A 13,109-nucleotide genomic window follows, 5' to 3' on the forward strand; every position below is an offset into this window, starting at 1 on the left:
ATAGAAATTGTAACACCAATAGAATTATATTTTCTTTTTTCCCCTACTTTTTGAAAAAAAATCTTGAGCACAGATCTAAGACCTTTTCCAAAAAAAGCAGAAAAATATTCACTAACAGTAGTATTCCAAAGTCATGGGACATGAAAAGTTATAGGGGTTTTGGAATCTGCCAAAGTTAATTATAGTCTTATAGCTCTGGAGGAGACCCAAGAGAAGTCCGTTTCAAACAAAGGTCAGGATTCGTTAGAAAGTTGTATCACACATAAGCTTGAACTCAAACAAGGTTGCCCTAAATAGTGGAGGTCCAGTGAGCATCAAATTTCAAAATTGTCAGATACTTATAACATTTAGATCTTGTAAAATTATAGAACCCATAAAAAAGACTGTTGCCCTTGTGTGTTTTCAATAAATGAGCTGATTTTTATGTGTAAACAAATGAATGAAGGAGGATGTGATGACGTCCACTCAGAACTGTTTCTAAGAAGCCCCACTGTTGAGAGAGTGAGGCTCTTCCCAGCTCAAGCACTCCAGTGCACAGTAGGACAGCTCCCCTGAATTGCAGACCAGATTGTATGCGTCACTGGGCATATTGATTTTACAGACTCACATTCATTCTAGTGGGGTAGACTCATGTTCATACTAGGATAAGGAACAGTTGTCAGTTTTACTAGCAGAGAAGTAGGAGACCATTGATTCTAGAAGAGTAGCTGAGAGAACCCAGCTAGAGGGTCGAGGGAGAGCTCCCCAAGAGAGCTTCTTGGTCCTGCTGCAAGGATGCTGTGGGATACAGGACCACATGCTGTTATGTGACTCTAGAGAGTTGTATTTAATCCTAGACTGGAGGCAATGAATTGCTGATATTAAAACCTTCCCCGAATTTGAAGAACTCTTGTCACTTTATTTTGTCGCAGCCAGCCTCTTTAAATTTTCCGTATTTTTCCTTAGATAAGAGCACCAAAGCAGTTCCTGTATATGTTTTTCTTCTCAGCAGTGGAATGCAAGCAAATGGATTCCTATTGGTCTTTGTACAAAGCTCAGCAAAAGAATAGATTTTACTTTGCCACGATAGTGGAACAAATCCTAGACATTGTGCCATTTGGAAGCTGGGGGAGGAAGACTACTGGCAAGATTATTCGTGAATTAAAGTAGATATGATGGTAATGCTGCTGGCCACATACAAATCAGAAATCAGCTATTGGTAATAAACAAAAAGAAACTGTTGCAGTCTGCTTTAGAGTGGCTAATACATGCAGCATATGCCTCCATGATTTTGGGTTTTTTTTGGCCATTTCCCAGTTCTTGGGCTTTCAGGGATATATATGTAGATGTGAGTAGACATACTTTACAAGAAAGGTATTCCTCCAGAACTGTTGATCTAAGATATACTTTTCATGAATACCCTCAGATATGAATATGTTTGGGTTGAGTCAGCAGAAATAAGTGAAAGAAAGTTCTTCTGTACTTGAGCCTTGTGGGTATAAAATTCCATCCTCCTTTTTACTCTGCTATTTTATTGAGCTACTAGGTACTTCAACTAGACAGATATTTGCTTCTAGCAAGAGCTAGGGATTGGCACACAGGAAAGGCCTTAAGTACATAGTATGGCATTTCTACCTCTGAGGCCAGCAGGAGAAAAGAGTGCACTGGAGAGGAACAGAATTCAGTCCAAAGAATATAATGGATATATTAGGTCATTAGCTATTAGGGATCTAGCTAATATATGTAGTTGTACATATGGCTGTGGAAATACCTGCTTGAAAAGTTCCTAAATTATTTTACGGTATAATATTTTGGAAAAAAATCTCCGCTTGGAAGTTTTGTGAAATCCATTGTTTATGCTTCAGGTAATCATGTTAGAATCAATCCAGTAATAGCTGGTGTATTTTTCTAAATCTATTTAATTGGCAGTTGGTGTATTTTTGCCAAGAATTTTTTATTAGAACATGTGCAGATTTCTGCAGAATTACAAATATGTAGATAAGTTATCTTCATGTGTTATTTTTAATGAGTAGTATCTATTTTTAAAGAGAAAAGCACAAATCCATATCTATATGTAGGTGAGGATAATTTGTAAGTCAAAGACCATAGCATTTATTTCTTCGGAAATAGTCTCATCTCAAGAATCTCTCTTTTAAAAACATGTAACATTTTGGTACAAAAGAAGACAACTGTACGGTAGAACTAGATAACTTTTCAGTCTGTTTTAAATGGGAATACAAACGCTTTGCTAATAAAAAACATCATTTTTTGAGGAATCTTCTTAAAATAGCAACCAGCACTGATACGACCTATTGTCTATTGAGATCGTTATTGCACAGAAACAGTGTTAAAAATTATCTGCAGAATAAGAGCACTGCTGTGTGCAGCACTGAGGACACCCTCACCTCTCTCCTGGGTGAGAACAGCGGCGCTGCTGCTCCTGCTTTGGAGACCCTCACCTCTCTCCTGGGAGGAGAGATGCTTGTCTCTATAACCGAAAAGAGGGTAGGGAGGTTCTGTTCTCCGAAGGACTGCTACTTCAGAGCACCTTATCCGTGAGTTCAGCTGGAAATAACATTTATTATGATAAGGAAGGGCTTCCCTGGCGGCTCAGATGGTAAAGAACCTGCCCGCAGTGTAGGAGACCTGGGTCCGATGCCTGAATCAGGAAGATCCCCTGGAGAAGGGAATGGCCACCCACTCCAGTGTTCTTGCCTAGAGAATCCCATGGACAGAGGAGCCTGGTGGGGCTGCAGTCCTAGGGTCACAAGAAGCTGGACGTGACTGAGGGACTCACACACACACACACTTAGAAAATATAATGTCAAATTGTCAACAAAAACTTCTGCTTTTTACTGGTCTCCATGCTAACATAAACCACTTTTTAAACAAAAAAATTTTTGTTGGCTTCTTTTCTGTGATTCGTGTGCCCAGAAATCTTTACATAAACGAATGCTTTCTCAGGTAATTGTGTATTATTTCCAATTTTTAGGTTGACTTTAATGACTAAGATTTTATTATGGTTATGATGTACACATTAGGTATATTTCTTAGCCAAGTAATCTATCATAAACAATGTAGTAATCTACTCTCTAAGATGCTAAATGATTTATGCTATATATGAAACACTTTGAGATAATTAAAACTTTTATTACATATGCTTGTATTATATTACATAGAAAATGTTCTGGTCACTACTCACCAGATATTTAAAAAACACAGAACATCTTATTTCAAAATATGTATATAGTAACTTCCTCCAGTAAACATAGAACTACCACTGAGTTAAATACCAGTTATTCTGCCTATAGAAAGTGCTCGTGAGAATCACTGTGTTGTACACCTGAAACTGTTAAGATAATGTAAATCATGTATACTTCAGTTAAAATTTTAAAAAATTAGATCCAAAAAAGGAGGAGGTTATGCCCCTTGAGAATTTCAAAAAGCTCACTGGGTCATAATAACATGTGCTTATCTTATTGTGTTGATTTTAGATCCAAAAACTAATATTTGGAGGTGTGTTGTGTAGTCTGTAAAATGTCTATGAGTGCAGGTGGCCTTGAACAGGGGTAACTAGTTACTTGAGCTTAAGCATCATTTGCCTCTCAGTTGGCATTCATTCAACTGCCTTAAGCACTGAGCATGTCTCTTTCAGGCTTCATGGTCTCTTCATGCATGGTGGTGAACAGTGTTTCCTCAGGATTGGGAACTTTGACATTGAATAGGCAGCTCTGTAGACAGAATAAATGTGAATGTAGTTGCAGGAAAAAAGGACCAGACACAGAGAATATGAGCTTCTTTGCTACTAGATTTGGGTCTGATCTTACCAAAAAATATGCATAAACAAAAGAAAGCTAACGTTGAACTTTTGCTCGTAATAGATAAAATGTTATGTTTTTTAGAACGCTGCAAATGTAAACCAGTCAGAGCTACACAGAAGACCTATTTCCGAAACAATTACAACTACGGTAAGGATAACTCTATGATCAACTTATGAACTGCTAGGTTCAGAAAGGGGTTTGTGTGTGTATGTGTAGATTGATAGAACAACTTACGAATAAGGCTTAAAAACGAATAAGCAAGGACAACTTTTAAGAGTATAATCTCTCTGTTCTAAACAATTAAAATGTCTCATATGGGCACTATTCCTAACAAACGCTTGATTTTGTAATGCATTTCAGGCAGCACTGCTGGCATCTTAGGACCATGCAGTGACATACACAGGCAGCTGAGAGATGCTCTTCCCTCTCTGATAGGCCGGCAAGGATATGGAGCTGCAGCAGGTCATCAGTTGTGATTCACTGGGGTGAACAGTCAGTGGGGTAAACAGAGGAGCACTTCAATGCATAAGGAGTGGTTAAGAGTCAAACTGGATTTTTTCAAACATTCTATCTCATGGAAAACATTGACAGCGTTGGAAAGTAACACAGAGGTTGTTAGTATTCAATGAAATGTTTTGTTATCTAGCCTGACCTAGACACGTGCTGTCTGATAAGCAAAGTGTTACCTGAAGAGCTACCGATCTAAATATAGCTGACAAATTTAACCGGGGGAGGAGAAACCTTCTCCTGCCAGGTGATGTGTTAGGTCGTTTCCATACACAGTCTTAGGTGATTTTCTCAACTGCACCATGAAACGTTCTATTATCCCTATTTTATCAGCGATTATTGAACCTAAGTTATCCTTCCTTTAATTATCCAGAATGTACTCTTGGGTATTGGAATGCTTCAGAGTCACAAATATCAATCACCGTTATACTTAGAAGGGTCAATTAATAGGGTTTGCTAGTTGATAAAATAGGCAACAAATCAGTATTTGCTGTATGCTATTGGTATTTTATTATGATTCTTCCACTCTGGCATTTATGAGATTAATAAAGTTCATGTTACTATCTCTGCCGAAGACTGTTAATGCTGAGTAAATGAATAAACATGGCAATTAAATGGATTTATAAAGTGCCTTCATTACTAAAATGAAGGCTTTATTATTGAGTTTACTTTAGAGAATATAGCACACACACAACAGAATTATTCCTCTTTTTCTATTATTTGGGAATTGGAAGGAGAGAAATGGATAAATCTTTGTAAGAGTAACCTTTGATATCTTTGAAAATACTGTATATTGAAAGATATCAAGTAAAAAATTCAGTGTAGTTAAATCTCTCTAAAATAAATATAGCTAGCTTCTCAAATTTTTCTTCAATGGATTCAATTTTTATTTTTTTGTTTACTAATTATCTTTAGAGTAATCTATAGTTTCTCTTAGCCAATGGTAGACATACTTTCTAAGGTGGAAATGTAAGAAATCAGATGCCTGGCTGCTCATCTGAGGACGCTATCCTCTATAAATTGATGTGAAATATCACATGGAAAGGAAACTTAATTTTTAGGAGATTAACCTTGTAAGATTGAAAAATGCTATATGAACTTTTAAGTTAATGAGTTATATTAAAGACAAAAACATGAAAAATTTTATATTGGGAAATTTTACTTAGTTTGTATTTGTTTTACTTATTATTAATTTTTACTTTATCCAGTCTCAGTGCTACAATGGTTAGTGTGACTATTTTTGTTAAAAGATAAAATGGTTACAGGTCATAGGAAGAGAAAATCTTCCAACAAGGTAGCTGAGTAAATATTATAACAGAAAATAGGATACAGATCACAGTTAGTGGAAAAAAGATAATTTCTTTCTCATGGTTAAACAATAACTAGATTTCCCATAGTTTAAGAATTTTCACTTCTCTAAGTCTTACTCAGAGCTTCTTTGAGAAAGACAGGCACTGAAATTATAAAAGAGAAGGAAAACTTCTGAAAAAAATATATATTTTAAATTTAATAATATGTTGAATTTTATATGTCTTAAATATCTCTGTGTGTCTGTTGAGAAAACAAAGTGGAGGCAGGAGCAAATTGATAATTCAGATGAAACCTCTGCTTCATTCAGATTAATTCAGTTAAAAGCTCTTGAGCTTTAACAAAATTACTTGAATAATAAAGTAAGTCTTGTAGAGAGGTATTTACTTTGGAGTGGGTACATGTGCTAAAAATTTCTAATGAAAATAGTAGACACACTGGGTAAATAAATCATTAGTTTGAGAACGTTTGCACAGTTCACTAATCTCTAATAGTTGATGAATGCTATGAAGCACATTCACATAAGCCAGGACACACAAAAATGTGTGCTAGCTGGGGCTGTGAATCTATCATCTGGTTCTCCCAAATGACATTTCAAAAAGGGCAACCTTATCTTTTGTTAAAATAAGAATAGAACACTAATAAAAAAAGACCCCTTTACTCAGAAATCACACCAAGCAGAGAGGCTGGGCAGTTACATTTTGTTTGCTATAAGCTCTCATACTTGAGACAACTAATTCTCTGAAGATTGAAATACCTGTGAAGCAAAATTGAGGTTTTGTTCTAAAGTTTTTAGAATTAGTAGCTTAAATCTTTTTGTATGTGTCTTGTACTGATGGAATGTTATTGAATAAATTTCTGTATGGAATTGGGGCATTGATGGGGGGCAGTGGTTTATTAGTTGGCTTTATATTTTCATGGATTACTTTTTCCTTTGTAGTCCAAAACCCCTAAAATATGTGGGAAGGAACTCAGATGAAAGTGGTTGGCAGATATGTGCCTAAGAGGCTTTTAAAAAGTACATTCATTTGTATATGTTGTATTTTCTTCTGTATAAAGTCCATGGATATTGAACTAGAGCAATGAGGCTGCCTGGGCAAAAGCTGTTGGCTTCTTACTAATTGACATTTTTTGCTTCTTCTTAGGCCTTTTCAAAATCCCCTTAGGAAAAAAAAGTAAAAAGCTCATTTACCCGAAGTAGGAATCTAAAGAATTTGGCTCTTCCAAAGGAGAGAAATACAGAAAAGAAGCAGAACAGTACTTTCTAGATTCTGGGCCAAATGTTTTGAATTTGCAACTGAATTTATTCTTTTTAAAGCAGTTTTGTCTTTATTTTGAGAAGTCATGCCCAACCTTATGAGATAAACTGGGTGCCAGAATACCCACTGAGACGGTAGATTAATGCAATTGATGTGTTAGACCTTGTTTCATAGCACATGAGTGGGGATGGTTTTTATTCAAGCAGAAAATGCAGTATACCTACAGGAGAGTGTGAAAGATAGTCTGTACTGAAACAGAGGAAGAAAGGGGCTGATGTCTGAACAGTGAGCTAAGGTGAAAAGGGTGGAAAGATTGCAGAACTAGCCCGAGAACTTCATGGAACAGGACAACTTTACGACACTAAACAAAACCCTAACTGGTTAGAAAATCTATTAATAGACCCGATAGAAAAAATGCTGAGAGTGAAACAAAGCATATTTAGGTGGTAGGTCTTTACATATAGTGAAACTAATATGGGTTAAATTCCTCTTGGCACAATTGAAACTGTACATATCTAAACAGTTCTTGTCATGAAATGCATGCACACACATATGCATATATACACACAAATATAAATGCACATGCAAATTTGCAGGGGATCAGGGGTGAATGTTAAGGGGCAGGTGTGCTGTATAGTGTTACTCACTACTGTCTAAGGAGAAAATATCTGCCTGATTTTTTCTCTCCATTCATTGAACATCAAGTGGATATGAATTGGCTAGTAAGAAGTCTACTTGTCTTTTTTGAATGGGGCACCTCTTGTGTATCATATTGCCATATCAGCTTTGTTGTCTTTTATCCAGTCATTCGGGCTAAAGTTAAAGAAGTAAAGACCAAGTGCCATGATGTGACTGCAGTGGTGGAGGTGAAGGAGATTTTAAAGGCGTCTCTGGTGAACATTCCAAGGGAAACTGTGAACCTTTACACCAGCTCTGGCTGCCTGTGTCCCCCACTTAACGTTAATGAGGAGTATCTCATCATGGGCTATGAAGATGAAGAGCGCTCCAGGTAATTCACTCCTTGAGGATTCAGAATAATTTCTATGCATATCCTATGCTTATTGCATTTCTTCAGAGATCTGACTCTGGGGGTTGTTCTTTGGGATCTGTCTACCTTCTGGGGAATTAAAGATCAGTTTTAGTTGGATCCTTCAATTCATGTATTAGATAGGAAAGTATATGTGGGAAATTTCTAGCTGTGCATTTTTCTGGGGAGAGGGATCATAACTTCGTTTATTCTTAAAGGGGTCCATGACTCCCAAGTAGTTGAGAATTACTAAAACATGGTTGTCCCTTTCTAGTATAAACAGTATGTGCTTCTTGACAATGATTCCTTGTATTTTTCAGTAATATGTTTTAATTTTTCAAAAATGGCTGCTTCTTTAAAATACAGATTACTGTTGGTGGAAGGTTCTATTGCTGAGAAATGGAAGGATCGACTTGGTAAAAAAGTTAAGGTAAGCCTAAATTTTATTTTACTATTTATTTAATAGTAAGTTATTTATTTATTTGTTTGGCTGCATTGGGTCTGAGTTGCCCCACAGCCTGTGGGATCTTAGTTGCTTGAGTAGGGATCAAACCTGCATTGGAAGGTGGATCCACTGGATCACCAGGGAAGTCTCAGCCTGAATTTTATATTGAAAGTGATACCCAGAAAATTAAAGTAGAAAGCCAGCCATTTGTCATTTAAACAAAATAACTACCTTCAACTACATGAAAAATATTAAAACCTGATATATTTGTGTGTGTGTGTGTGTGTGTGTGTGTGTGTTATAGACATTACAAAGTCAGATTTTGGAATATTAAATATATATATATTTTTTTATTTCAAAACCCAACTTTGTCTGTAATGTCTGTTTCATTTAAGGAGCAAATTCTCTGTATGTGTATCAGAGATCTAGCTCCAGATACCTGACTTCTCACTGTGGGAAATCTAACTGTAGTTAGTCCAGTCTTGTTCCTGTGGCTTCATATTCTCAGTATAGCTCCAGGCTCCTTCTAGCTTATTTTTAAATAAGCTAGAAGATATTGTCATTTTTAAAGATATTGCTTCCATAATCAAGTTTAGCTGGAGGTCACAGCATGGCTGCCCCACCTCTGCATCACACCTACATCAGGGGAAAAGAAAAGGAGATAAAAAGAGATTCCAAGCGTCCTGCCCAACCATATGTTACTTAGGACTGGGTCCATCCCTAGCTGCAAGAGAAGCTGGAAAATGTAGGGTTTTGTTTTGTTTTTTAGCTGGATTTGTTGATTCCTTGAACAATTGCAGTTCTGTGAGTCAGAGAAGATGGGAAAAATAAAGCATGGGTATAAAACTGTGGATATTGTCCCAGTGTGTAGACACCAGTTCCTGTGTAAAAAGTGCAGCCACAATCATCTGTATATAAGAGATCTGACCAACTTGGGTTCTTAGAGCAGTAACGTAGCTTTATTTTAAAACCAATGACTCTTAGATTCTGCAAGTGATGCATTTTAAGAAAAATACAGTAAATCAGCTTATTATGAAAGGTATCATTTCCTTTTACTAAGTAAATCTGTTTCAACAAAAGGAGTGTGGGGGTAGCATTCAGAGGGACAAAGAATCAAAAAGGGTGTGTGTGAGTGTGTGTGTGTGCACATGTGCAGTGGGAGGATGGAGAGGGGAGAGTGGGAACTGTACTAGACATAATACATCCTCTTCCTTCTGTGAGTTTGAAGGCTTGGGAAGCATTTATGGGGTAAGTTAAACACCCCTGGGCAGTTTATCTCATACATCTGGCACTTGACACAGCAGACACATTTCAGTTTAAGTGACCTACAAAAATATAGAGGGCATTATTTTGCAGGGAGAAAATACCCTCCAATACGCTCTTTTATTCCCCTCAGTATTATGTCAAAAGTGTGATGTATTTCAAGTTTACTTACGAGAATTCTCTATTTGTATCTCTTTTGAAGTAGTTTGGTGTCTGTTAAAAAGTGGCTCTTCTTTAGTATGTGGGAATCTCTTACTGTCCTTTTAATTCAGTTTTCTGCTTGCTAATGCAGAGCAGGAATTTGTCCTAAATTCCTGTACCAGTTGGAAAAGCTTTCAGCATCCTTGCTGCAAAGCATGTAACATGGCTTGCTGCTTCTCTTTTGGTACCAAAACAATTATCATCATGTAAAGATACAGGACATCATGGCTTCTTGGTCCTATTCCTTAGTTAGGCAAGCATTTTTTTTCCCATCGCTTTCTACAGGGAGCTCTCAGTTATTGTGAAATCACTTATATTTTCATCTAGTTGCTGATGGGAAGAAATAACTTGAGTAATTTTTAATTCTTTCTGTGGTTTTCCAGTCAATTTTGAGGATGTAAAGAAAGAGTTTTATGGAGGATATTGGGTTTTTTTTTCAAATAAGAGCTGTACTCAGCTGATTTTTTTTTTCCCTCTCTGGGTAGATCAAGAGCAATAAAAACTTTTTTTTTATGGTCTTGCCATGCAAAAAAAAATTTTAACTTAAGTTTCTGTTATAAGATGTTGTTCAAATCAAGATATTTGACTTACCTTGGGGAGCAGAACATCAGACTGTTTTTTTAAATATGGAAACCCAATAAAATTGTGGAGTAAAAATGTGCTGAAATGAAGAATTACTGAAAGTAATTGAAAATTGAGAATTTGTTATGGACTAGGAATTTTATATGTAACTCTTATTCTTATTTACTACCTATAATATCCATAATATAACTTCCTTTTAATTTGTTATATTACATGTGAACATTATTGAAGTTGTCAGTATGAAGCATTAGTAAACTTGATTGTAGTTTTTAAAACCATTTGTGATGTGGTCCTTTATAAAACTTAGAATGAGGGCAGAAATTTGTTCTGTTTTGTGTACTTGGTCGATATAACTTAGAAAGATATTTTTAAAGTACCCTATCCTCTCTTCCCACTTTCATTTTTTTCACTGCTCAAATCACTTAGGTTTAAAAGGCTGTGCCCTTATGTGTCACAAGAGAAGAAAATTAAAAATAGCACTTTCTTCAAATTCTCTATGGAAATCTTATATTTGTTGATCACCCATGAGGTACCAGACTTGTGTATATTACCTCAGGAAATACCCACAGATATCAATGTTTATTTGTGTCACCATTTACTGACATGGAGATTTTAAGTTTAAAATTTGATATGAAACCATTACTGATATATTACAGGTGGCCAGTTTTGTTCTTTTTCAAATTAAAGTATTACATTTACATAGCATCCATCTCATTGCTACCCCCGGGATATAGATTATACTTTCGGAAAAGTAGTAAAAATGCTTTTGAGATCTGATTTTGCAGTCCTAGTTGTTAGAATAATAGAAATGATGGCCCCGGTAATGCTTGTGACTGTTTTCTGTTTTAAATTTCACAGCGCTGGGATATGAAGCTCCGTCATCTTGGACTGAATAAAAGTGATTCTAGCCATAGTGATTCCACTCAGAGTCAGAAGCCTGGCAGAAACTCTAACTCCCGGCAAGCACACACCTAAATCCTGAAGTGCAGAAAATCCTCAGTGGACTTCCTATTAAGACTTGCATTGCTGGACTAGCAAAGGAAAATTGCACTATTGCACGTCATAGTCTATTTTTTAACCACAAAAATCAGGTGGTAACTGATATTACTTCTATTTTTTCTTTTGTTTTCTGCTTTTCTCCTTCCCCCATTCCCTTTTATGTGGTCTGAGTACGGATCCTTAAATATATTATATGTATTCTATATCACTAATCATGGGAAAACTGTTCTTTGCAATAATAATAAATTAAACATGTTGATACCAGGGCCTCTTTGCTGGAGTAAATGTTAATTTGCTGTTCTGCACCCAGATTGGGAATGCAATATTGGATGCAAAGAGAGATTTCTGGTATACAGAGAAAGATAGATAGGCTGTAAAGCATACTTTGCTGATCTAATTACAGCCTCATTTTTGCATGCTTTTTGGCATTCTCATCACGCTTAGAAAGTTCTAAATGTTTATAAAGGTAAAACGGCAGTTTGAAATCAAATGCCAACAGGCAAAGCAATCAAGCACCAGGAAGCATTTATGAGGAAATGACACATGAGATGAATTATTTGCAAGATTGGCAGGAAGCAAAATAAATAGCTTTAGGAGCTGGGGATAGAGCATTTTGCCTGACTGAGAAGCACAGCTGAAACTAGTAGCTGTTGGGGTGTTAGCAGCAGCATTTTTCTTTTGGCAATACATTTGATTTGTTTGTGAATATATTAATCAGCATTAGAGCAATGGATTGTAACCAGACATCAGCTGTTATCAGCATAGCTCTGTTTAATTTGCTTCCTTTTAGATGAACGTACTGGTATCTTTTTTTTTTCTTCTTTTAAAATAAATCTCCCTTGCTGCATTTGACCAGGAAAAGAAAGCATATATGCATGTGCACCAGACTGTTATTTTTAAGATACGTAGCTCTATAAAATGCTATAGTCAAAGGATGGTAAAATGTGCAAGATTCTGGGTGTGTGTATCAGTGTGTGTGTGTCCCTATACACTCACACTCAAGCTGAACTGAACGACAGGCCTGTGCACTGGCCTGCACTTTATCATTTGGATTTGTGCTGTTTAACGCTCAGTAAAATATGCTTAATAAAAGGAATTATGGTTGTCAGGAGAGAGGTGATTCTGACTTTTGAAAAAAATGCTCATTACCCAAGGTGCAGTGGGATCCCCCAGGGACCATGGGGAATAAATGATGCTCTTACTTCTTCCTCCAGCAGGGTTCTTTAGAGCCTGTGCCCAATACTGGAAAGTCTCATTCTCTTAAATTTACATAGTTGATATTAGTAGAACCAAATTTCTAAGTTGTGGTGTGCTGGAAACACTTAAGCAAATGGTTTTGTTTCCTTCTATAAAGACTAACCTACAAGAATGCAATTCATTCCTGAACAAGTTTCCTAAAATAGTAGATAACAATGCATCCAAATTCTGTCTTTGGGAGGGAAGAGAACGCCCCTGTCTTCTGACTAACCCCCAAACCCCAATGCTCTCCGTGATCCCAGAAGTTCTCACCTTTGCTACATCAGGACCACTTAGCCTTTGAGTTGCCATATGGTTGCTTTCAAGTATTGTCTCTGCCTGCCTGTTGGGCTTTATTCTCGGGTGGCTAAGACAGGTCATCTGTTCCTGGATGCTGATATTTGAGCCCAAAAAGGGGTGTTTGGGTGTCGTGGGGTGGTAGTGAAGTCCTGCAGAGGAAGTACTGCACCTCAGTGTTCATC

At 36.7% G+C, this 13,109-nt stretch overlaps 1 protein-coding gene across 2 annotated transcripts in view; it reads left to right on the top strand.

Moving 5' to 3' along the window:
- FRZB (frizzled related protein) overlaps positions 1-12,504 on the top strand; it is a 33,681-nt gene extending 21,177 nt beyond the window's left edge. For both annotated transcript variants that reach the window (XM_070475915.1, XM_070475914.1), the window contains 4 exons: positions 3,882-3,947; positions 7,679-7,883; positions 8,268-8,331; positions 11,251-12,504. In XM_070475915.1, the coding sequence (XP_070332016.1) occupies positions 3,882-3,947; positions 7,679-7,883; positions 8,268-8,331; positions 11,251-11,367 (452 nt within the window). In that variant the 3' untranslated portion in view covers positions 11,368-12,504. The remainder of the gene's footprint in view (positions 1-3,881; positions 3,948-7,678; positions 7,884-8,267; positions 8,332-11,250) is intronic.
- The last annotated feature ends 605 nt before the right edge of the window (positions 12,505-13,109 follow it).

The sequence above is a fragment of the Odocoileus virginianus genome, chromosome 13, assembly GCF_023699985.2.
Source record: "Odocoileus virginianus isolate 20LAN1187 ecotype Illinois chromosome 13, Ovbor_1.2, whole genome shotgun sequence".
NCBI classification, from domain to species: domain Eukaryota; kingdom Metazoa; phylum Chordata; class Mammalia; order Artiodactyla; family Cervidae; genus Odocoileus; species Odocoileus virginianus.